Source organism: Mobula hypostoma, chromosome X2 (genome assembly GCF_963921235.1).
Source record: "Mobula hypostoma chromosome X2, sMobHyp1.1, whole genome shotgun sequence".
Lineage (NCBI taxonomy): Eukaryota > Metazoa > Chordata > Chondrichthyes > Myliobatiformes > Myliobatidae > Mobula > Mobula hypostoma.
Window position 1 is genome coordinate 16,678,279 of NC_086129.1, and position 26,206 is coordinate 16,704,484.

General features: G+C 43.4%; 1 protein-coding gene across 1 annotated transcript in view; it reads right to left on the minus strand.

Moving 5' to 3' along the window:
• tmem45b (transmembrane protein 45B) overlaps positions 1–26,206 on the minus strand; it is a 37,492-nt gene that overhangs the window by 9,143 nt on the left and 2,143 nt on the right. The window contains exons 2-4 of the mRNA XM_063038347.1: positions 12,871–13,064; positions 4,579–4,791; positions 183–367 (exon numbers count right to left, since the gene is read on the minus strand). Coding sequence (XP_062894417.1) covers positions 183–367; positions 4,579–4,791; positions 12,871–13,045 — 573 coding nt within the window. The 5' untranslated portion in view covers positions 13,046–13,064. The remainder of the gene's footprint in view (positions 1–182; positions 368–4,578; positions 4,792–12,870; positions 13,065–26,206) is intronic.

Consider the following 26,206-nt stretch of genomic DNA (forward strand, 5'->3'; position numbering starts at 1 on the left):
TAAACCCATTCAATGACACCCCCCCACCACAATTAAACTAAATTCGCTCAGTCACCACCTCACGGAGAGATCCCCATTAAGCTAAACTCACAGCGAGCACCCGTTAAGCTCCCCTTGTTCCTGGGCTGTGGCATGAATGTTCACTAAGGGCACAGAATCACTGGCACCACAGATCTGCTCACCTGCCAGAACCAAGTTCCCTGCAGGATTGCCAGGCTGGTCCTGAACAGCTCGAGCACAATGTTATCTCGCAGGAAAACCTCCATCATTATGATAAAAGAACCTCCAAACACGGCGGTCAGCATAAGTGAGTGGATGTGCATGTCCAGGGGAGGCCGGTTATGAACGTGGAAGTAAAACAGGAAACCTGCAGGAAAGATAAATGTGCAGTGACACATGTGTCTCATTGCTCTTGTCTGAAGTACAAGCTGTTCATCGCATGCAGAAGCGCAGTTGCTGGCAGGGCCAAATTTGGCCCGAACTGGGGGCAGGGGAGATTTAAAGGAAGTGGAGTTTCTCCAGAGGGATGTTGTATTGAAGACCCAAAGAGGTCAGTCAGGGTATAGGACAGACAAAGAGAGTGAGAATAGCCTTCACATTACTGAGTACAAATCACGTTCTGTATGAATCAGTGCCTGGACCACTGCTTTCCCTCAATAAATGAGGAAGATTTGGACACAGGAATCAGAAATCCATCTCAAAGTTTATGGATCACACTTATTTGGAGATATAATTAATGCTGAGCAAATCTATAGGATTAATCAATGCAGTATATGTATACGTGTATATTGGGGTGCCACGGTGGTGCAGTGGTTAGCGCGTCACTATTACAGCTGGAGTTCAGAGTTCAATTACAGCGCTGTCTGCAAGGAGTTTATACGTTCTCCCCATGAACCACGTGAGTTTTCTCTGGGCACTCCGGTTTCCTCCCACAGCCCAAAGATGTACCGGTTGGTAGGTTCAGTGGTTATTGTAAATTGTCCTGTGATTAGGCTCGTGTGGGGTGCTGGGGTGCTGCGCAGTGCAGCTCATTGGGCTGGAAGAGCCTGTTCTGCACTGCATCTCCAAAGAAGAAAATAAAATAATTGGCAAACTAATTGAGATAAAGATAAATGTCAGGTGGAGACTCAAGAGACTGCAGATACTGGTATCTGAAGCAATCTGCTGGAGGAACTCAGTGAATCGAGCACCTGAAGGAGGAAAGGAATTGTCGATGTTTTGGGTCGAAACCTGCAATGGCCCTGGTGGTGAACTGCATGCATTTCTGTAATGCAATTCACCATTAATGTCAAAAGATACTGGAGTTAAAATGTTAATCTTGACATTGGTGTCCCATGATTACATTGAGTAAAGAAGGATAAGGGACAGTTTAATTGAAGTGTTGTAGATGCTTAAAGGATTAGATAGGAGAGCAACGAAAATGCTGGAAACAGTCAACAGGTCAGATTGCATTGATGGGAAGACAAAAGAAGTTGTAAATCTGCAGATGGTGGGGAAGTGGGATGTCTCACAGAGGGTGACCATAGGGATAAGATGAAACGTAAGTGAAGAATAGGAGAATGACTAGACTGAGAGTAGGGCTGATCAGGGATAAAATAGGAAATATGTGCCTGGAGTTAGAGGAGGTAGGAGAAACCCTTAATGAATACTTTGCTTCAGTACTCATGAGTGAGAAGGACCTTGACAAATGTGAGAACAGGATAGAACAAGTTGATATGTTAGAACATGGTGACATTAAGAAAGAGAATGTGCTGGAACTTTTGAAAAACATTAGGATAGTTGAGTCCCTGGGGCAGGACGGTGACCTTTAATTATGGTGTTCTTTTTCTCATTATATTTTTTTGTGCTGCATTGGATACAGAGTAACAATTATTTCATTCTCCTTTGAACTTGTGTACAGAAAGTGCCACTAAACAATCTTGAGTCTTGAATCTTCACATTGATTGGATGCAGAGCTGGGATGAAAAGTGGCAGATGGAGTTTAAGACCATAAGGCACAGGAGCAGAATTAAGCCATTTGGCCCATTAAGTCTCCTCCAGAAAAGTGTGATGTGATACACTTTGGAAGGTCAAATTTGAAGGCTTATAGGATAGAGGGACATCCATTTAGAACAAAGATGAGGAGGAATTTCGTTAGCCAGAGGATGGTGAATTTGTGGAATTCATTGCCACAGAGGACTGTGGGAGGCCAAGTAATTGGTTATATTTAAAGTGCAGGTTGATAGGTTCTTGATTAATAAGGGTGTCAAAAGTTATGAGGAGAAGGCAGGAAAGACAATCCTGGGTCATGCTATGAAGAAATAGCAGAGCAGACTCAGTGGGCCAAATGTCCTAACTCTGTTCCTATATCCTATGGTCTTATGGGTAATAATAGGATCCTTAACAATATGGAGGAATAGAGGGATCTTACCGTCCAGCTCCATAGGTTCCTCTAAGTTGCTGTGCAAGTTAATAGGGAGGTTAGGAAGCTGTATGGTGTGTTGGCCTTTGTTAGTCATAGTCATGGTCATAGTCATACTTTATTGATCCCGGGGGAAATTGGTTTTTGTTACAGTTGCACCATAAATAATAAATAGTAATAGAACCATAAATAGTTAAATAGTAATATGTAAGTTATGCCAGTAAATTATGAAATAAGTCCAGGACCAGCCTATTGGCTCAGGGTGTCTGACCCTCCAAGGGAGGAGTTGTAAGGTTTTTTTAAAAATATAATTTTTATTAAATTTTCAAAATGAATACAGAAAGATAATATCTACCCTCCCCCCTCCCCTTAACCCTCCCCCCCCCCATATGTAGTCCTACCTAAGAAGAAAAGAAAGAAAGAAAAAGAAGAACCGCCTGGGTATTGGAAGGTTTCTACATGCTCCATGGGATTCAAAATGAATATAGTATACCTATTCGTTAGTTTCCCCAAGGGACCAAGATCTTTAACGGAGCAATTAAATATGCCATCCTATCTTTTGTAAATAAGGGTATATTCTTCCTCAAGTATGGAGACCAGAACTGCACACAGTACTCCAGGTGCGGCCTCACCAGTACCCTGTGTAGTTACAGCATGACCTCCCTGCTCTTGAATTCAATCCCTCTAGCAATGAAGGCCCACATTCCGTTTGCCTTCTTAATAACCTGTTGTACCTGCAAGCCAACCTTTTGCGATTCATGAACAAGCACTCCCAAGTCCCTCTGCACAACAGCATGCTGCAATATTTCACTATTTAAATAATAATCTGCTCTTCTAGTATTCTTTCCAAAGTGGATGATCTCGCATTTACCAACATTGTATTCCATCTGCCAGATCTTGGCCCACTCACCTAACCTATCTATATCCCTCTGCAGTCTCTCCACATCCTCAGTACAATTTGCTTTTCCACTCAGTTTAGTATCATCAGCAAATTTTGCTACGCTACACTCAGTCCCCTCTTCCAAATCATCAATGTAAATGGTAAACAGCTGCAGGCCCAGCACCGACCCCTGCGGCACCCCACTCATCACAGACTGCCAACTGGAGAAACACCCATTTATACCAACTCTCTGCCTTCTGTTGGTTAACCAATCCACTATCCATGCCAATACACTTCCTCCGACTCTATGCATCCTCATCTTATTTTTAAGTCTCTTGTGGGGCACTTTATCAAACGCCTTCTGGAAATCCAAGTATACGACATCCACCTGTTCCCCTCTATCCACTGCACTCATTATGTCCTCGAAGAACTCCAGTAAGTTTGTCAAACCGGACCTGGCCTTTCTGAATCCATGCTGCATCTGTCTAATGGAACCATTTCTTTCTAATGTTTCACTATTTTTTCCTTAATGACTTCTTCAAGCATTTTCCGGACTACAGATGTTAAGCTAACTGGCCTATAGTTGCCTGTCTTTTGCCTACATCCTTTTTTAAAAAGTGACGTGACATATGCTGTTTTCCAATCGGCTGGGACCTGCACAGAGTCTAGAGAGTTTTGATAAATGATTACCAACGTGTCTACTATAACCTCCGCCAATTCCTTCAGCACCCTGGGATGCATCCCATCAGAACCAGGAATGTATCTACCTTCAGGCCCTCTAGTTTGCTCATCACTATCTCTTTAGTGACAGTGATTTTACCGAGTTCCTCACCTCCCATTTCGTCCATAACATCTTTCATAACTGTTCCCCACACACTGAGATCTGGTAAAAACAAGGACTTCTGAACTGAAAAAGACGCTCCATCGGGGAAATAGTGGGCGGTGTGTTTGGATGAGTTCATCTGTCTCATGGCCGAGGGTATTGGCCAATACTGGAGGACATCCTTTTAATGTGAGTGGATTAAGATTTAGGGGAGATTGACCATGGAGTAGGTCACCTGTGTGCTGTGTTCTACATTCTATAACAGTCTGCAGAAAGGGTTGTCTTGAAGGCTTGGTATGTCCCAATAACTCGTAGATTTTATTTTGCTACCTGTATTTGCCATGTGGTGTTAGCATTATTTGCATACAACAGGCTGCTGAATCAATACTGGCTTTGTCATCCGGTTCCTGAAAATTAGAGTGTCACAAACAATTATTTTGAGGAGGTGTCACGCTGAAGCACAAACACACTCACCTTCCATGAACACTGCTAGCGACAGCATCAGGCGGTCAACGCCCACTGGGATCCTGACTGAGGAGTATGTGAGGATATCAACAATCCCGGAGATGCCAAAGAACAGGTACATGGTGCTGTGCTGCCAGTTCATTAGCTTGACCCAGGATTGTCGGTCCTGGCTCAGCAGGTGCAGATGGGGCCCATCCGGGACAAACTGCTCAGCTAGAATTCCTGGAGAGGGCACAAGTGAAAAGGGCAAAGATAAACTTTCCAGCAAACATGGAACATAGTTTTAATTGAATGAAAGAGCACTCCTGATTTCCCCCAGTTACGAGAGCTGGGAGATGTCGGCCCCTCAGGACTGACCTCAAGGAGTTGTATGTGTTCACCATATTAGCATGGTTTACTATGGTTAGCCAAGACATTAACTAACAGAGCCAAGCTCAGTGAAGACTGCTGTTAAAAATGCAACATTTTTCTCAGGGTAGCACGGTAGCATAACACTGTCACAGAACCAGCGACCCGGGTTCAATTCCCACTGCTGTCTGTAAGGAGTTTGTATATTCTTCCCATTGACCGTGTGGATTTCCTCCAAGTGCTCTGGTTTCCTCCCACATTCCAAAGATGTATGGATTAGTAGGTTAATTGGGTGTAATTGGGCAGCACAGGCTCATTGAGCCAGAAGAGCCTGTTACCGTGCTGTAGTTCCCTAACGCTAAATCTAAATCTTTCATGCTGTCATGTTGCACCTCCCACAATGGAGCTAATTGTCAGAACCAACAGAAAATGATTCAACAGACAGGAATAATACTCTCAGATAAAGCTCAACCAAAGCCTCCGCCACTGAGCTGCAGTATGCAGATGGTGCTGGTACTCACCAACTAAACTCCACACCATTGTCGACATGTTCACTGAAGCGCATTGGAAAGTGGGTCTTATATGCAATGTCCACAAAACCGTGTCTTCTCTACCAACATACCCCAGCAGCAACAAACTACCCTCTCACAATAAAAAGTCATGGTAAAACTCTGACAATTGGAAACCACTTTCCCTATGTGAAGTGCCTCCTCTTATAAATATTGTTGCTGAAATTCACTGCCACCTTCAATACAGCAGCATAAGACCATAAGGCATAGGAGCAGAATTAGGCCACTTGGCCCATCGAGTCTGCTCCACCATTTCATCATGGCTGATTCATTTCCCTCTCAGCCCCATTCTCCTGCCTTCTCCCCATATCCCTTTATACCCTGTCCAATCAACAATCTATCAACCTCTGCCTTAAATATACCCACTGACTTGGCCTCCACAGCCACCTGTGACAATAAATTCCACAGATTTACTACTCTCTGGCTAAAGAAATTCCTCCTCAGCTCTGTTCTAAATGGATGTCCCTCTATTCTGAGGCTGTGTCCTCCAGCCTTAGACCCCCCCACCTTAGGAAACATCCTCTCCACATCTACTATATCTAGGCCTTTCACCATTCGGTAGGTTTCAATGAGATGCCCTCTCACTCTTCAGAATTCCAGTGAGAACAGGCCCAGAGCCTTCAAACTCCTTTCAATCTTGTAATCATTATTGTGAACCTCCTTTGAACCCTCTCCAATGTAAGCATATCTGTAATTGATTGTGGAAAAGGATGTTCAAAGATTAAGACCACAGACCTCGCACAAAGTTTATGGTCTACCCCCCTGTATGTGTCTGAGATCTGGACTGCTTACAGTGGACATCTTAAGGCACTGAAATAAGACCAGCTGGATATGTTGGGAAGACCATTCCATTTGTGTAGACTCTTAGACTGCCAAAACAGACACTCTATTCCAACGTCAGTTGTGAGATGAGGTAAGCGAAACATATGGGCTGAAAGTCTCTTGAATGAAGGTAATATCCCACTGATTCTGGGAAAGTCTGGTCCATTATTACTGGGACTGAAGAGGGAATGCTTGGGGTGGCACTGAGAATCTTGCCACCATGCATTAGGCACACACAGAAACCGCGGTCATGCCAACGTACAAACTCGCCACCCACCATCCCCATCAGCCACTATCAGTGGAAGAGTCTGTGGCTCCCACATTGGCCCCATTTGCAGTATCACACACACAAAACGGGATTGGCAGCAAGTAACAAGCAACTGCCTGAGAAGTGGTCAATGTGCCGGGTTCTGTGTCTACCTCTGCCATGTTAGTGTGGTCAATATGTGAGAGTATGTGTGACATTACTTAGCATTGTGGACTTCAGCACAATGAAAAATGGGGCTTTCGTCTGTGTAAAGAGAGAACGAAGTGTGTTTTTCAGACAAAGTGGTGTAAGCTTGGAATGAGAGAATGTTTTGAGGACGTACAGGAGTACTGCTCAGTAGATAATGCATTTTTCTGCAAAACATGCTGACTCTGTCTTTAAGCAACACACATCAAAGTTGCTGGTGAACGCAGCAGGCCAGGCAGCATCTCTAGGAAGAGATACAGTCGACGTTTCGGGCCGAGACCCTTCGTCAGGACTAACTGAAAGAAGAGCTAGTAAGAGATTTGAAAGTGGGAGGGGGAGGGGGAGACCCGAAATGATAGGAGAAGACAGGAGGGGGAGGGATAGAGCCAAGAGCTGGACAGGTGATTGGCAAAAGGGATATGAGAGGATCATGGGACAGGAGGCCCAGGGAGAAAGAAAGAAAAAAAAGGGGGAGGGGGGAAGCCCAGAGGATGGGCAAGGGGTATAGTAAGAGGGACAGAGGGAGAAAAAGGAGAGAGAGAGAAAGAATGTGTGTATATAAATAACGGATGGGGTATGAGGGGGAGGTGGGGCATTAGCGGAAGTTGGAGAAGTTAATGTTCATGCCATCAGGTTGGAGGCTACCCAGACGGAATATAAGGTGTTGTTCCTCCAACCTGAGTGTGGCTTCATCTTTACAGTAGAGGAGGCCGTGGATAGACATGTCAGAATGGGAATGGGATGTGGAATTAAAATGTGTGGCCACTGGGAGATCCTGCTTTCTCTGGCAGACAGAGCGTAGGTGTTCAGCGAAATGATCTCCCAGTCTGCGTCGGGTCTTGCCAATATATAAAAGGCCACATTGGGAGCACCGGACGCAGTATATCACCCCAGCCGACTCACAGGTGAAGTGTCGCCTCACCTGGAAGGACTGTTTGAGGCCCTGAATGGTGGTAAGGGAGGAAGTGTAAGGGCATGTGTAGCCGTTGTTCCGCTTACACGGATAAGTGCCAGAGGGAGATCAGTGGGGAGGGATGGGGGGGGGAACGAATGGACAAGGGAGTTGCGTAGGGAGCGATCCCTGCGGAATACAGAGAGAGGCGGGGAGGAAAGATGTGCTTAGTGGTGGGATCCTGTTGGAGGTGGCAGAAGTTACGGAGAATAATATGTTGGACCCGGAGGCTGGTGGGGTGGTAGGTGAGGACCAGGGGAACCCTATTCCTAGTGGGGTGGCAGGAGGATGGACTGAGAACAGATGTGCGTGAAATGGGGGAGATGCATTTGAGAGCAGAGTTGATAGTGGAGGAAGGGAAGCCCCTTTCTTTAAGACTCTGTCTTTAAGTTATGTTGAGGCCTAAAGGCCATGAGAGATAAGAGCCTAGTACCATGAAGGATGAAAAAGTACTAAGGTAGAGGTTTTGAAGGCTATAAACCTTTTGTGCAAACTAGAATCTTGCCTTAGGCTGGGGTTGTGACCAGTGCTAAGAGACAGACTGACATGAGAGAGAAAGGCTATAGAAGAGGCTGTCAGATACCTGGGGTTCTCGCTGGCTTTGTATACAGCTGCGTGGTCAATAACTATTCTGTCCTTCTTTATTTTAGTGAAACGGTTAATGAGCAGTTTATATGTGATTCTAATAAAATAGATCTTATAGCCTTTAAGATGTGTACGGTGTCTCTCTTCTTTATGAGCACGTCTTGTTACTGAATCAGAAAAGAATGAGGAACAAATTTTGAAATCAGAATCAGAGTCAGGTTTATTATCACCGGCATGTGACGTGAAATTTGTTAACTTAGCAGCAGTTCAATGCAATACATAATCTAGCAGAGAGAAAAAAAGAATAATAACTAAATTAAAACATAATAAATAAACAAGTAAATCAATTACGTATATTTAATAGATTTTAAAATATGCGCAAAAACAGAAATACTGTATATTAAAAAAAGTGAGGTAGTGTCCAAAGCTTCAATGTCCATTCAGGAATTGGATGGCAGAGGGGAAGAAGCTGTTCCTGAATCACTGAGTGTGTGCCTTCAGGCTTCTGTATCTCCTACCTGATGGTAACGGTGAGAAAAGGGCATGCCCTGGGTGCTGGAGATCCTCAATAATGGATGCTGCCTTTCTGAGACACCACTCCCTAAAGATGTCCTGGGTACTTTGTAGGCTAGTGCCCAAGATGGAGCTGACTAGATTTACAACCTTCTGCAGCTTCTTTCGGTCCTGTGCAGAAGCCTCCTCCATACCAGACAGTGATGCAGCCTGTCAGAAAGCTCTCCATGGTACAGCTATAGAAGTTTTTTCATTCCAACCTGCAGTGGAATGTGATTGTGTCCAAATGTTACAACAGCAACCCTTTGTAACACTGGTATTTGACGTTCCCTTGTACAGTGAAGGCCCCAGCTGCCAGCCATCTGATTTTCTGAAAAAGCAGGTCCAAGTGTCTGCATACCATTGGAATGTTTTCCGGTCAAGATGGCACCAAGCTACAGTCTTCTTCAAGGTCATGGTTTGGAACTCGTTGTCTTTTAATTTTTTTTAATACATAGGGATGGTTTTGTGGTCAGAGAGGGGAGTGAGAGGTCAGATTAGGGTTTAGGGTTTAGGGATAGGGATGTGGGTGAGTTAAAGGACAAGCCAGAGTCTAGTCCTCCACTATACCCTCTGCATTCCATGCTTGAAGGCCAAAGACATGAACTTGGGATGAAGGCCATTCATGGTTGGATGTCAGGCTGGCAGACCAGTGAGAACAAGGACAGGTATCCACTCCAGGTCAATGAGTCATCGGCAGATTCTGGGATCAAAGGCCTGAGCAACATTGACAACCCCCCCCCCCCCCCCAGTATGCAAACTGTGAGACGAGAGTTCAAGGTCCCGGCCATTGAAGAATGCGGTGTTTGAGGCCTAGAGTTCAGGGACCTGGTCATCGGAGAATCTGGTGTTTGAGGCCTAGTGTCAACAGAGTCTGGCATTTAAGGTCTGGAGTTCGAGATCCTCATTCAACATCATTGGCAAGTCCTGTGTTAATACAAGAACGAAGCCTGAAGGTCAATCAGAATCCTGGAAGTAGAAGCCGAAGGTGGACAGAGTCCCAAGTCTGCGAGTCCACTGGGGAAGTCGAAGCCCAATGCCTGCAAATCCACATGTCTGCTGGAGGCTGGAGACAGCCTGTCCTGGGCTGTGTGCATGGATGGCTAGCTGGCTAATATGGAGGAACGGGTTTGTTTTGCTGTTGTTCTTTTGTTGCCTGTTGTCTTCTGTTTTGTAATGTTCTGTGTTATTCTGCTGAACATGCTATGTCGGTGCCGGAATGTGTGGTGACACTTGTGGGCTGCCCCCAGCACATCTTTAGGTTGTTAATGCAAATGAATGAGAATCAGATTTAACATCGCTGGCATATGTCGTGAAATTTGTTGTTATGCAGCAGTGGTACATTGCAATACATAATAATAAATACTATAAATTACAGTAAGAAGTACAGTCGGCCCTCCTTATCTGCGAGTTCCGCATGCGCGAATCGGGAAAACCCGGAAGTTCTCTCTCCAGCTCTTGTTATTCGAGCATTGGTCATCTCGCGTCTTGTTCGTTGCTACTTTGCTTCTGTGAAAAAATGGCTCCTAAAAAGTAATTACGTGGTCAAAGCAATTCCTCAAAGGCTAAGAAGGAGCATAAAGTGCTATCTCTCGCCGAGAAATTAGAAATATTAGATCTTTTGGCATGTCACATTCCGAAGTGAGCCGTAAAGTTGGTAAGAACAAATCAAGCATTTGTACAATGAAGCCGAAAGAAGCTGAAATTCGTGGAAGTGTTAGTGCTAGGGATGGCTGGCTGGCCATGTAAAGCGCTACAGCCTCAAGATTTTAAAGATCACAGGAGAATCAGGATCAGCGTTCCCAGAAGAGCTACGATGGTTGCGTCTGTACTGAACATGTACAGACTTTTTTCCTTGTCATTATTCCCTAAACAATACAGTATAACAACTATTTACATAGCATTTACATTTTACATTGTATTAGGTATTATAAGACAACAGAACAGAAACACTGAGGGTGGCGGATTCTGTGCTGCCCTGGGTCCTAAAGTCCACTCGCACTGAGACAAGTTAAATAAGGGACTTGAGCATCCGCATTTTTTGGTATCCGCGGGGGGTCTTGGAACCAATCCCCTTGTAGATAAGGACTGTATATATATAAAAATACAGCAGTGAGCTCTTGTGATCCAAGTTTATAGCTCCTTGAAAGTGGCTACACAGGTCAATAAGGTGGTTAAGAAGGCTTATGGAATACTTGTTTTTATTAGTCAAGGCATTGAATTCAAAAGTCAGGAGGCTGTGCTTCAACTTTATAAAATTCCAGTTAGGCCACATCTGGAGTATTGCATTCAGTTCTGGTTGCCCCACTATAGGAAGGATGTTGAGGCTTTGGAGAGGCTGCAGAAGGAAAAAAATAAAGAGGTGGCATGGTAGCATAGTGGTTAGCACAACGCTTCACAGTACAAGCAACCCTGGTTCCCCTTAAGGAGTTTGTACCTTCTCCCCATGGCCACATGGGTTTCCTCGCACGCTCCAAAGGCCTACGGATTGGTAGGTTAATTGGTCATTGTAAATTGTCCTGTGATTAGGCTTATATTAAATTGGGGGATTGTTGGCAGGGTGGCTCAAAGGGCCTATTCTGCTCTGTGTCTCAATAAATAAATAATATAAAGAGTGCAAAAAAAGTATTGAGGTAGTGTTCATGGGTTCAATGTCCATTCAGAATCGGATGGCAGAGGGGAAGAAGCTGTTCCTGAATCGTTGAGTGTGTGCCTTCAGGCTTCTGTACCTCCTCCGTAATGGTAGCAATGAGAAAAGGGCATGCCCTGGGTGAAGGGGGTCCCTAATGTTTCAATGTACATGTGATAAATAAAATTAATCTGAATCTGAACCTGAATGTATCATAGAAAACATAGAAAACATAGAAAATAGGTGCAGGAGTAGGCCATTCGGCCCTTCGAGCCTGCACCGCCATTTATTATGATCATGGCTGATCATCCAACTCAGAACCCTGCACCTGCCTTCCCTCCATACCCTCTGATCCCCCGTAGCCACAAGGGCCATATCTAACTCCCTCTTAAATATAGCCAATGAACTGGCCTCAACTGTTTCCTGTGGCAGAGAATTCCACAGATTCACCACTCTCTGTGTGAAGAAGTTTTTCCTAATCTCGGTCCTAAAAGGCTTCCCCTCTATCCTCAAACTGTGACCCCTCGTTCTGGACTTCCCCACCATCGGGAACAATCTTCCTGCATCTAGCCTGTCCAATCCCTTTAGGATTTTATATGTTTCAATCAGATCCCCCCTCAATCTTCTAAATTCCAACGAGTACAAGCCCAGTTCATCCAGTCTTTCTTCATATGAAAGTCCTGCCATCCCAGGAATCATTTTAAGAGCCTGTCAAAGACAAATGTACAACCTGCTAAAGATATCTTTGAAGGTGATTTCTCAGTCACCACATTCACTACACAGTCGCTCTAAAAACTAGCACCAGTAAATTTCGTTCTTTGGGTGTTTCCGTGGTGTCCCCACTGGCAGCATCTTTTGAAATGGGAGCTTGAGAGTGCATTTTGGAGGCACCTAGGTCCCAGGGAGCAGTGGAACAATATGTAAAAAGATTCCATCCCCATGGAGCTCCCAGGAACTCACAGGCCCATTTTGACCTTTCCATGGAATGATGTCTCTGCAGATTCAGGTAGTTACCAGCCAGGTAAGGCAGATTCTCCAACCATGGGCTGCTGTTCCCTCGGAGGTTTGTATGCAAGTGTTTCCTGATAAAGTTACGCTTCTGTGTTTGCTTCTGATCACAATAAAAGGTCATGATTGTATTCAATGGAACCCATTGAGTAATGGGGAACAGGCATCTGAATCCCAAGGCAGTGTACGTGTACGTCATTACGGTGGTGGTGTCTACAATGCTTGTGTGCTCATGTCATTGGGTGTGCTTGTCAATTTAGCTTGCTCACTGTGACAAGGGTTGAAAGTTGCTCTATTGTTTAATTAATGCCAATCTCCTCACTTTTGCATTAGACACTCCTTCGGGCAGCAGGTAAATATCACAAGGACTCGGAATACTCACCCACAAATGAGAAAATGGTCTTCACCACCCCCTCAATGAGTTCCACTCGGTCAAAGAACAGCCTGGAGGACTTGCCATTTTTTGCTAAGAACTTGAGTGGATACTTCACTGACCACCACAAGCCAAAGAGCAGGAAGAAGCTGCCAGGAAGAGCATGCCCTTTGAAGTTTGCCATCAGTGACTGCAGTCGAGACCTGTGTGGAAGGATGATTGCACAGTTAGACTCTTTGTTTCAGCCTGTTCTTGCCCCTCAGGAACTTACTCTATCCCATCATCACTTGATAGTTTTTCTCCCCATGACCTAGAATAGAGCAGAGGTTCCCAACCTCTTTTACGCCATTAATTGAGGGACCCGTTAACCCCTGGTTGGGAACCCCTGGCTAGAATACCCTAGGCGATCCATTAGTTTCTAAGTCCTAACCATCTTATTTCCATGATAGTTGACCAATTTGTCAACTGGCTTCAAGTAAAATTTGTTATAATGGGAACAGGTCTGATGCCCATGATAATGAGAACAGAACATACATGAGAGGCAGCAGGACAAATCACATCTATGGAGAGAGAAACACGGAGTTAATGTTTTTGGTCCATGACCCTTATGTTGCTCAGCCAGCTGAGTGTCTCCAACATTTTCTGTTTTTGTTGCATTGTTTGGCTTTTTTCTTTGGTCTGAATATTCCAGCCCCTTTCTGGAATATTTCAAGTCTTCTTTGTTTCAGTCCCTTTCTTGTCACCTCTCTCACTTCTTTGTCTCTGCCTTCTCAAGACCTGAACTACTAGAACATTTCATGAACTTTGATGCTAATTTCCTTCCTGCACTCAGTTCCACATAGCCCTTGTTGTGTATTCAACATTTCAATAATATTTAAGTGATCTTATATATAGTTTGATTAAGCACTCCTGTTTGTTTAAATAATTAATTATGGGTTATATGTAAAAATACATTAATTGCTTGCATCATCACACTATCATGATACCACATGCCACATTTAAAGTAAACTCAAACTACACCCGTATTCCTGGCCTTCCATGTCTCATTTGAATTAATTTAATCTTTTGAGGTTACAAAGCAACATTGGTGACGAGGTATTTTTAAAACAAACCTGAGATGGCCACCGCCCTGTTAAAGTGGAGTGAGATGTTTGAACTAAAAACAACGCTGCGAGAACATTCAAATTTAAATGAAACAGCCCAGCATGTGCAGAGTCGCCGAGTTAATAAAAAAAAGGCCATAAACAGAAGAATTCATGGGCTCATAAAGAGTGAGTACCGAGAGATAATAATCATTTAAAAAAAATTCAGAAATGGCTGGCAACATTGGAAAGGTTGATGAGTTTGATTACACAACGGGTAATTGGCTCATGTACACTGAGCTATTGGAATATTTTGAAGCAAATGAAATAGCTGATGATAAGTGAGTGCCAATTTTGCTGAGTTCATTAGGTTCAAAGGCTGCTTCAACCAAATAATCAGAAATGAGCTTTGCTGCTATTGTAAAAGTGATGCAGGAACGCTTAAAACCAAAGCCATTGTCGACTGCAGGATGCTTTAGGTTTCATAAGTGGAATCAAAAAGAAGGGGAGTCTATTTCAGCATACGTGGCAGAATTGAAGAGATTGTCTGAGCATTGTCAGTTCAGTGATGGGCTTCATGATGCACTGAGAGATCATTTAGTTTGTGGAATCTTCATAGAAAGCATTCAAAAACAGCTCCTAACTGAATCATAACTTAGATTTAAAGGAGCAGTCAAAATTGCTGTTTCAATGGAAACCAGAGACAGAGGTGCAATTGAGATGCAGTCAGGGATGAAAGTGAACTTGAAGAAAATTGCAATGTCTAAACAGAAGTGTGCCTGGCCGAACAAATTGTGTCACCATTGTGGCAGGGGCTCATGTGCACCAGACCAATTCAGATTTACAGGCGAAACTTGGAGAACATGTAACAAAGTAGGACACATACAAAGAGCATTTTGGGCATACAAAACTAAATATTCTCCACAGGGAAGAGAAAAAGCTAAAAAGCCAAATTGCAGTTTTAAAAAGAACACTAATCACATGCTGTCGATGAAAAACCTGATAATGATGAGAGTAACACAGGACTGAATAGCCTTAAGATTTACAATGTGAAAACTAACAACAGACAAGCAATATAGCTTACACCAGAAGTGAATAGCAAATTAATTCAAATGGACTTGGACACTGGTTTGTCTGTTTCATTCATTCCACAAAAAGAATTTGAACATCATTTCAAAGATACCAAATGGATATCTGCAGATATCCAACTAAGAACTTATACTGGAGAAAAGATAACTCCTTTAGGAGTGAGATCCATAACAGTGAAATACAACAACCAACAAGACACATTGAGCTTGTATATGGTAAAAACAGAAGGGCTGGCATTGTGGGCTTCTGTTTGGCAGAGGCAACTACCACTTGATTGGAGAACCATCTAAAATTTGCATGCCACATCCTCTGCAATAGAGTCAACTGAAAGCAAATTAGGAAAGCTACTGGATGATGCCACAGCATTGCTCAAGGATGGCACTGGGAAACTCAAATATATCAAAGGTAAAATAGTGTTAAATGAAAATGCCACACCCAAGTTTTACAAAGTCCATCCAGTTCCTTATACCATCCATGATAAAGTAACCAGTGAGCTATATAGTATGAAGGCTGAAAGAATTCTTTCCAAGGTTGAGTAGAGCCCGTGAGCAATGCCAAAGGTCCCAGTAGCCAAGAAGACTGGGTCTGTCAGAATCTCTGATGATTTTAAGGTCACCATCAATGCAGTACTGAAAGTAGATCAATACACCTCTGCTCAGGAGAGGGGATATCTTTGCAAACCTTTCTGGAGGGAAACACTCAGCAAAGTGGACTTAGCTGAGGCCTACCTACAGATGGAGATGGAAGTGTTTCTCACCATAGACACTCACAAAGGGCTTTATCTGTATAATAAGCTTGTTTTTGGAGGAGCATCTGCACCTGCACTCTGGCAGAAAGCTATGGACCAGGTGCTACAAGACTGCCCAGGCACTCAGTGTTACCTGGATGACATCATTGTTACTGGTAAGGATGACAAGGAACATCTCCAAAACCTCAAGACAGTGTTAAAAAGATTATGGGCTCAGAGCACAATGCATCAAGTATGAATTCTTTAAACCAAGCTTCCCTTACTGTGGTCACATAATTGATGCACAAGGATTACACAAGTGTACTGAGAAAACTCAAGCAGTGGTGGATGCCCCAAGGCCAAAGGATGTGTCACAGTTGCAGTCCTTCTTAGGATTTGTCAATTACTATAAAAGGTTCCTGCCATACGTGGCTACTGTGCTCCATCCGTTGAGCTCAATACTAGGGATTGGGAAGAAATGGCAATGGACAAAGCAGTGTGAGGTGGCTTTTCCAAAAGGTAAAGGAAATGGTGATGTCAGACACTGTATTCGCAATTATGATCCATATCATCAGTGAAGCTTGTCCGTGATGCCTCGCCTTATTGTATAGCTGCAGTCATGTCATATGTTATGAGTGATAGATGTGAACGCCCCGTAGCCTTTGCATCACGTTCCCTTCCCACTGCAGAGAAAAATTACACACAGACTGACAGAGTGGTTTTGAGTCTGGTTTGGGTTGTAAAACGTTTCAACCAGTACATGTATGGGAGAGAGTTTACCCTCGTTACTAATCATCAACCACTAGTGCCCATTTTCAATTCACAGAAAGAAGGACGATCCACTAACAGCAGCAGCCCGAATACAGAGATGGGCTCTGTTTCTTGGAGGACACAATTACAAGATTGAATTCAAGAGGTTGACTAATCATGGAAATGATGATGGATTGTCCCATCTACCATTGGAAAAGGAAGTACCGGAAACATTTATAAAAGAGGACACTCCACTTGATGTATTCTCCCTCATGCAAGTCAGAAGTCTCCCTATTATGGCAGAAATGATTCAAAGGGAAATCAGAAAAGACCCCACACTGTCTTAGCTCCACATGGATACCCAAAATGGCTAGAAAGTGCAAAAGAAATCACATTTTCCCTATTTTTACCAGCACTGGGATGAATTTGCCCTTGATGGGGGGTTGCCTTATGTGGGGATTGAGAGTTGTTGTACCATCCAAGCTGAGAGGTAAGGTGTTGGAGGAGCTAGATGCTGCTCATCTAGCATGGTTAAGATAAAAGCATTGGTTTGTAGCTTTGTCTGGTGGCCCGGGGTAGGTCAACAGATCAAGCGGCTTACCCTGCACCGATTTGGATGCCAACACGTCCAGTTGATGCCAAGAGCAGTGCCTCTCCATCCCAGGGAATGGCCTGCGTTGCCCTGGCAGAGGATTCATGTGGATTTTCCTGGACCATTCACGGGCACAATTTCTTGGTATTAGTGGGTGCAGCTACAAAGTGGCCAGAAGGTTCCACTACAGTCTCACACACTGTTGATGTGTTGGGAAGCCTTTTTGCAAGGACTGGTGTTCCAGAAAACTTAGTCAGTGACAATGGACCACAGTTTGTGGAGGAGCAGTTTCAATCATTCTTAAAAATGAATGGAATGTGACATATTACATCTGCACCAACATATTATTGACATATTACCACCCAGCTACAAGTAACTTGGTGAAAAAGTTTGTCCAGAGTCTAAAGAACAATGTCAACAGAACACACTACTGAATCAGAAGCTCACCAATTTCCTCCTTGTATATCATAATGCAACACACTCCACAACCAACAACTCACCAGCTCTGCTGTTCCTGCATCACCTCTTGCATTCACGCTTGGATCTCTTCAAACCCAATCTCAGAAGGAGGATGCAGGACAAACAGCTAAGACAAATTGAAGGCTCCTCAAACAAGGAGTTTTGATGTTTCACTCCTGGACAAACTCTTGGACAAAGTGGTTCTGTGGGCACGATACAGACACCCGGATGGTATGTTGCCTCCCTGGTGCCAGGATCAGGGATGTCTTGGATCGGGTCCATAGCTTTCTCAGGGTGAGCGTGAGCAGCCAGAAGTCTTTGTACATACGACATAGGTAGACAAGGTGAGGAGGTCCTGAAGAGAGATTTTATGTAGCTAAGTAGAAAGTTGAGAAACAGGACCCCCAGGGTAGTAATCTATGCCTAAGCCACATGCCAGTGAGGGTAAGAATAGAATGACTTGGCAGGTGAATATATGGCTGAGGAACTGGTACAGGGGGCAGGGGTTTGGATTCTCTTCTGGGGAAGGTACGACCTGTACAAAGGGGATAGTTTACACCTTAACCCAAGGCGGTCCAATATCCTTGTGGTCAGGCTAGCTAGAGTTATTTGGGAGGGTTTAAACTAATTTGGTAGGGGGATAGGAACTGGAGTGATAGTGCTGAAAATGAGCTAGTTGGTTTACAAGACAGAAACAATGTAGACTGAGGTTCCTGGCAAAGAAAGACTGATGATAGGGCAAAATTGCAGTCAACAGGATGAGTTGCAATGTAAAATGTGGACAAAATTGAAAAGAGCAGATACAGGACTAAGGTGTTATATTTGAATGCGTGCAGTATTCGGATAAGGCAGATGAACTTGTAGCACAGTTACAGATTGGCATGTATGTTGTTGTAGGTATCACTGGATCATGGCTGAAAGAAGATTTTAGCTGGGAGCTTTAATGTCCAAGGATACACATTGTATTGAAAGGACAGACAGGAAGGCAGAGGGAGTGGTAAAAAATGAAATTGAATCGTTAGAAAGAGGTGACATAGGGTTGGAAGATGTTGAATCATTGTGGATTGAGCTAAGGAATTGCAAGGGTAAGAAAACCCTGGTGTGAGTTATATACAGACCCCCAAATATTAGTAAGCATGTGGTCTACAAGTTACAATGGGAGATAGAAAATGCATGCCAAAAGGGCAATGTTACAATAGTCATGGGTGTTTTCAATATGTAGGTAGCTTGAGAAAATCAGGTTGGAACTGGACTCCAAGTGAGAGAATTTATAGAATTCCTACAAATTGGCTTCTTAGAGCAGCCCATGTTGAGCCCACTAGAGGATCAGCTGTTCTGGAATGGGTGTTATGCAATGAGCCAGAATTGATTAAGGTAAAAGAACCCTTAGGGGCAAATGATGATAATATGATTGAATTTATCCTGAAATTTGAGAAGGAGAAACTAAAGTCAGATGTATCAATATTACAGTGGAGTAAAGGGAATTACAGAGGCATGAGAGAGGAGTTGGCAGAATTGATTGGAAAAGAACACTGGTAGGGATGATGGCAGAGAGTAATAGCTGGAATTTCTGGAAGCAATTTGGAAGGCACAGGATATATACATCCCAAAGAGAGGAAGAACTGTTCTAAAGTCAAAATGATACAACCATGGCTAACACAAAAAATCAAAGGCAACATAAAAGTCAAAGAGAGGGCATATAATAGAGAATCAGTTGATGTTGGGTACTTGGATTTTCAGAAGGCCTTTGACAAGGTGTCACACATGAGGCTGCTTAACAAGTTACGAGCCCATGGTATTACATTAAGATCCTAGCATGGATAAAGCAGTGGCTGATTGGCAGGAGGCAAAGAGTGGGAATAAATGGGAGTCTTTTTCTGGTTGACTTGTGGTGTTCCACAGGGGTTTGTGTTGTGACTGATTCTTTTTATAATATATGTCAATGACTTGGATGATGGAATTGATGGCTTTGTTGCAAGTTTGCAGGTGACACAAAGATAGGTGGAGGGGCAGGTAGTAGAGAGGGCACAGAAGGACTTATATAGATTTGAAGAATGGGCAAAAAAGTGGCAGATGGAATGCAGTGTCAGGAAGTGTATGTTCATGCATTCTGGTAGAAGAAATGATAGGGTTGACAGATTTCTAAATGGAGAGAAAATTCAAAAATCTAAGGTGCAAAGGAACGTGGGAGTTCTTGTGCAGGATTCTCAAAAAATTAATTTGCAGGTTGAGTCTGTGGTGAGGAAGACAAATGTGATGTTAGCATTCATTTTGAGAGGACTAGAATATAAAAGCAAGGATGTAATGTTGAGACTTTAGAAAGCACTGGTGAGGCCTCACTTGGAGTATTGTGAGCAATTTTGTGCCCTTTATCTTAGAAAAGATGTGTTAAAGCTGGAGAGGGTTCAAAGGAGGTTCACAAAAATGATTCCAGGATTGAAAGGCTTGTCATATGAAGTGCATTTGATGGCTCTGGGCTTGTATTCAGTAGAATTCAGAAGAATGAGGGGTTACCTCATTGAAACCTATCGAATGGTGAAAGGACTTGATAGAATGGATGTAGAGAGGATGTTTCCGATGGTGGGAGAGTCGAAGACTAGAGGATGTAGCCTCAGAGTAGAGGGACATCCTTTTAGAATGGAGATGAGGAGGAATTCCTTTAGCCAGAGAGTGGTGAATCTGTGGAATTCTTTGCCACAGGCAGCTGTGACGTCCAAATCTTTATGTATATTTAAGGCAGAAGTTGATAGATTGTTGATTGGTCAGGGCATGAAGGGATATGGGGAGAAGGCAGGAGATTGGGGCTGAGAGGATAATTGGAGCAGCCATGATGAAATGGTAGAGGAGACTTGATGGGCTAAATAGCCTGATTCTGCTCATGGTCTTAAGCAGTCCTGGTGAGGGACTACAGAGGTCATCAAAAGTGTGTACTCGGAAAGGTTACAGACAGAGCTGGATCACTCCCCTGTACAGTGGCGATTGTGTCTGGAGACAACACATTGATCAGTCGTGGAGAGCAGAGTCAATTGTTGGAGAAGAAGTTTGGCTACTGCTGTCAGAACCACTTCCTGCAGTCTGAGTCAATTCCTACAACCACCATGGAGGAGACCTCAGAACCTGAGATTGTTTCACAGTCACAAGTCTCACCTGTGACCACCCTTGTCAGGAAAAATGTTATCCAACAAGAGTAAGAAATCCTCCACAGTTATTAAATCTTTAGGCCTGAATGGGACAATTTAAAATTTACTATGCTGTGGGTGTCTGTATATAGTAGTTGTAATACATAATACACTGTGTACATAGTTGAGATGCATTCTCTATTGAGTTGGAGTTTATAGCTAAGCAGGGAGGAGTGTTGTGTACTTAATATTTCAATAATATTTGAGCAATCTTGTATTATACGTTGCTTGATGAGCATTCTTGTTTGTTTAAATCATTACGGGTTATATATAAAAATACATTAATTGCCTATATTATTATACTTAAAGTAAACTCAAACTACAACCATCATCCCAGACAGTTATGTACAGAACATAACAGTCCTCCCTTGACTTTCACTTCCCTTCCCTCTAATTCATTACTGGAGACAGGCCAGTTTGCACGGTGAACCCACAAAGCATGAATAAGAAGCGCGTGTTAACCAAAATTGATCAAAACTCCGAACCCAAGAGGCTGTGGCAAATCGGTGTCAGTGCCTGAACTTTCGACCATGCTGTAAGCTAAAAGGATATCCTAAAATGTTTGCTTCGACCAATAAAAGTTTTTTTAAAATTAAGTCACCAAGAGTTACAAGATACCATGTAGGTTAGTTTTTTTTCTGGCTTTACGAACATATAAAAGTCATAAGCAGCTTTGTTGTGTTAATTGTTGAACATTAAACATTTCTACATTGGAGAGCTTGCGGTCTTGTAGCAGGCAATAGGATGAAGGTGATAGAATAAAAAGGAAAGTCATGTGAACCAAATATTCAGCAGAGTTATTTTTCCAATCATAATGTAAGATCATAAGACACAGGAGCGAATTAGGCCATTCAGGACATCAAGTCTGCTCTGCTGTTTTCTCAACTCCACTCTCTAGCCTTCTCCTCATAACCCTTAATCCCCTTTACCAAGCAGGAACCTATCAATCTGTCTTAAATACACCCAATGACTGGGCCTCCACAAACCTCTGTGGCAATGAATTCCACAGATTCACATTCTCTGGGTGTGCCCTTGGATCCTAGACTTTACTACCAATGGAAACATCTTCTCCAGGTCCACTCTATGCATTTGGTAGGTTTCGGTGAGATCTACCTCCATCCTTCTGAACTGCATCAAGCACAGGCCCAGTTACATCAAATGTTCCTCATATATTAGGCCTTTCATTCCAAGAATTATCCTTGAAAACCTCCTCTGGACCCTATTCAAGATCAGCACATCTTTCCTTGGATATGTGTCTCAAAATTGCTCACAATACTCTAATCTTATAAAGTAAGGAGGGCTCAGTACAAGTTTTGATACCTGGCAGGAAGCTATAGATGAGTGATGTGAGGAATGTGTTCTAAAATTATCTAAAGTGTGAGAAATGTTCAAAGTTAAGCTTATGAGAGAGCTGTGGAGAGGGTTGACCATCCATACTGAGACAGTCCAGTGTGGGTGAGTTTGTTGCTTGCAGAGGTGTACACTCAGCAGGCTTGAGAAGAATAAATAAATTCCCTGAAGGATGAAGGTCCACTCCACCTTTTTACATGTTAAGATACAATATAAAGGTTCCTGAAATTAGTTAAGACTGAGGAAGTACTCTTTATTAAAAAGGAATCCTGGAAGGGAGAAGGGAAGTCTGAACACAGGCAGAATTGTGCAGCTGCTGGAGCCGTTACCACACAGCTCCTGTGACCCAAGTTCAATTCCGATTTCCATTGGTGTCTGAGGGGAGTTTGTACATTCTCACTGAGACCATATGGGTTCCCCCATGTTTTCCAGCCTCCTCCCACATCCCAAAGACATGCTGGTAGGTAGGTGAATCGGCCACTATTGAGTTGTCCCTGATCAGTCAGCGAGTGGTAGAATGTGAGAAGCACTAAAGGGAATGTGGGGAGAAGTGTTAATGCAATTGAATGTTTGATTACGCCTAGCATCAGGTTGGAGGAGGGAGTTTAAAGGGGCCATCGAAGACAGCACAGTTATTTTTCCAATCGGCATTAAAGAACAAGATATAAGAGGGAAGCTCTGGTGGGAGCAACCACTTTGGGAAAGGCTGTTTGAGGACCAAATGCAGAGGCTTTGGCAAGAATGCTTCATGGTGAAGAAAACTACTATTTTGCACCAGTGGATTTTGGGACTGCTTGGTAAAGGAAGCCACTGAAATAAAACTAGGGGAAAACAATTTTAACACGACGAAGGTCTCGCTCTAAGTACGAACTGGGATTTGATAGTAAACAAGGTGGGACAGTGGAAAACTGATTAGATGAGGACTAACCAATCAGGAGGGACTGTGGGGGTATAAATATCACCGGACTAGACATGCCCAGGCACCGTTCCTGATTAAGATGACAGAGTATGTCATTGAAATGTTGGCTATAATCGATACTTGTACCCAGCTGGAAACCCGAGAAGAGTCTATTTGTCATATATGCAAAGAAAGCACTAGATCCTTGTTCCTGTATACCTTGTAAAAAGATCGTTTTATTTTAATTAGCATATGACCATGTGCAGAAGCCACATTTACAGAATTTCAATACATAAGCTGGTGTATACCTGTACTCCAGTTTTGACTTGAACCCTTTTGGTATTAGAGTCGGAGAGTCATAGAACACAGCAGCACAGAAACAGGCCATTCAGCCCATCTAGTCCATGCCGAACCATTACTCTATCTAGTCTTGTTGATCTGCACCTCAACTATAGCCCCCTATACCCCCCAATTCAAATGTTAGACACATTTTATGTGCCTAAATTTTATTCTCAAAAGGCTGTGTTTATATTTATTTGTTTTTATAAAGTTTGTAACCTTTGTGTGTCTTTGGGTTACTAATTTTGTGGTAGTTCCTTCTCAGCCTCTCCCTGAACTTTATGGATTTATTGTGATAGTTAATTGGCTTTGGATGAACTTGGGCTCCAAGCCTGGCTCAGATTGTCTCAGCAGCACAGTTAGTTGCTGGGTTCACTTGTTTATTGTTCTTCATTTTCAATCAACAAGCGACCGGACGTGGTAATCCATTACTATCGAAGGCACAGTTTTTGATTGCTAAAGATTTTTGTGTTGACGACTGGAGAGAATAATTTCAGAGGTTGGTACTAGGGTTCAGTGTAAAACATTAGAAAGAATTAAATCATGACAGACTCGAGGGAGTCTGCAGATGCTGGAAATCTGGAACAACACACAAAATGCCGGAAGAACTTGGCGGGTCAGACACATCTACGCAGGACAAAGAACAGCCGACATTTCGGGCCTGATGAAGGGGCCCACTGAGTTCCTGCAGCATTTTGTGTGTTGCTAAGGATTAAATCACATTGTCCCTAGTTTGCCCTACTATTCATCAAAAGGATCTATCGCTCTCAAACTTGAATGTACTGAGCAAATAAGCAGAGTTCCAAAGATTCTTGAATCAAGTTTTACCATCTACCTCAGCCAACTTATTGCTAACTTTTCATAATTCTAATTTTGCACTTTCAAACTCTGTCAAGACATGAACACTTGAACCAGAGGTTCCTTTCCATGAGATTCGAATTAACATTGTGCTGGTATTTAATTTCTGGTATTGGCCTTTGCTGCAGGGAGCAATGCTGGTGCTGGGTCACAGTTCCAGGGTTCGATCTTGACCTCAGGTGCTACCTGTGTGACTTTGCATTTTCTCTCTCTCACAGTTTTCTTTCAGGAGCCCCAGTTTTCTCACGCACACCTCTGTTATTTGTGATGTGTATAAATGACTTGGACAGAAGTGTACACTCTGTGGCCACTGGATAAGGTACCTCTTAAACCTAATAAAGTAGTCACTGAGTATATGTTTGTGGTCTTCTGCTGTAGCCCATTCACGTCTAGATTCAACATGTTGTGTGTTCAGAGCTCCATCTTGGGCACTACCCTACAAAGTACCCAGGATATCTTCAGGGAGCGGTGTCTCAGAAAGGCAGCATCCATTATTAAGGACCTCCAGCACACAGGGCATGCCCTTTTCTCACTGTTACCATCAGGTAGGAGGTACAGAAGCCTGAAGGCACACACTCAGCGATTCAGGAACAGCTTCTTCCCCTCTGCCATCCGATTCCTAAATGGACATTGAACCCTTGGACACTAACTCACTTTAAAAAAAATATATTATTTCTGCTTTTTGCACAATTTTAGTCTATTCAATGTACGTATACTGTACAGTGGGGTGTATGGGGTGTCAGGGAAGGGTAGCACCTCTGGTGGGGGAACATGTCGCGTCCTTTTCAGGGCGGTTAGTCCACCTTTGGTCCCCACCTGGCACTCAGCTCTCACCTGTGGCTCCCCGTAGCTGTTTGCATGTGACAGCAGCCATACCCCGGGCAATGGCTTCGACAAGCCGGCTAAATCAGGTGAGGGTAGCCGACGGGTCTCAAACCCTCGGTGAGATAGGGAGTTGTCTATCCCAGCATGTGAAGACAGACTCCGGCGGATTGAGTGGACGAGACCAATGGAAGGTCCAACGGTCAAGAAGGCGGTCTCTGCAAGCGTCGTGGAACGTGTAGAGCAGGACAAGACACAGAAGACGTCCTGGTCATCCACTGTGCTAGTCCCATCTCCAGTCATCCTGACTCTGTCTTGCCACTGGACCCAGATGGGAATTGGGAAGGGAGAGTGAGGCTGACACTGCGCAACTCTCCCTCACTTAAATCCAAATCACGCGCTAGTCTCAACACCATCATAATGGTGTCGAGATCCTCATCGACGTCGACGATGGACGAACACACAACTGTATAAAGTATACTGAATATGAATTATTTATTATTATTTTTTCCCTTCTATATTATGTATGGCATTGAATTGATGCTACTAAGTTAACAAATTTCACATCACATGCCAGTGATAATAAACCTGATTCTGATTCTGAAATAAAAACATTTCCTTATTTAATTACAGTAAAACCAGATGGTTATTTGAGTTACTTACTGTCAGCTTGAACCAGTCTGGCCATTCTCCTCTGACCTCTCATTAACAAACTGTTCTCGCCCACAGAACTGCTGCTCACTGGATTTTGTTTGTTTTTCACACCACTCTCTGTAAACTCTAGAGACCGTTGTGTGTAAAAATCCAAGGAGATCCGCAGTTTCTGAAATACTCAAACCACCCTGTCTGGCACCAACAATCATTCCATGATCAAAGTCACTTAGATCACATTTCTTCCCCATTCTGACGTTTGGTCTGAACAACAACTGAACCTCTTGACCATGTCTGCATTAAGTTGCTGTTACATGATTGGCTGATTAGATATTTTCATTATGGAGCAGGTGTATAGGTGTACCTAATAAAATTGCTAGAGTGTAGATGGGTTGGTTAGTAAGTTACAGAGAGGGAAATTGGGGTTTGAATCCACACCTCCCTGAAAGTGGTCTTTCTGTAGAAGCAGTGTTTGGGTTATGGTTAGAGATACAGGTGCACTGGGATGTGAGCCGCCCAATCAGGGGAGTGGGTTTTTTTGTTATGTGC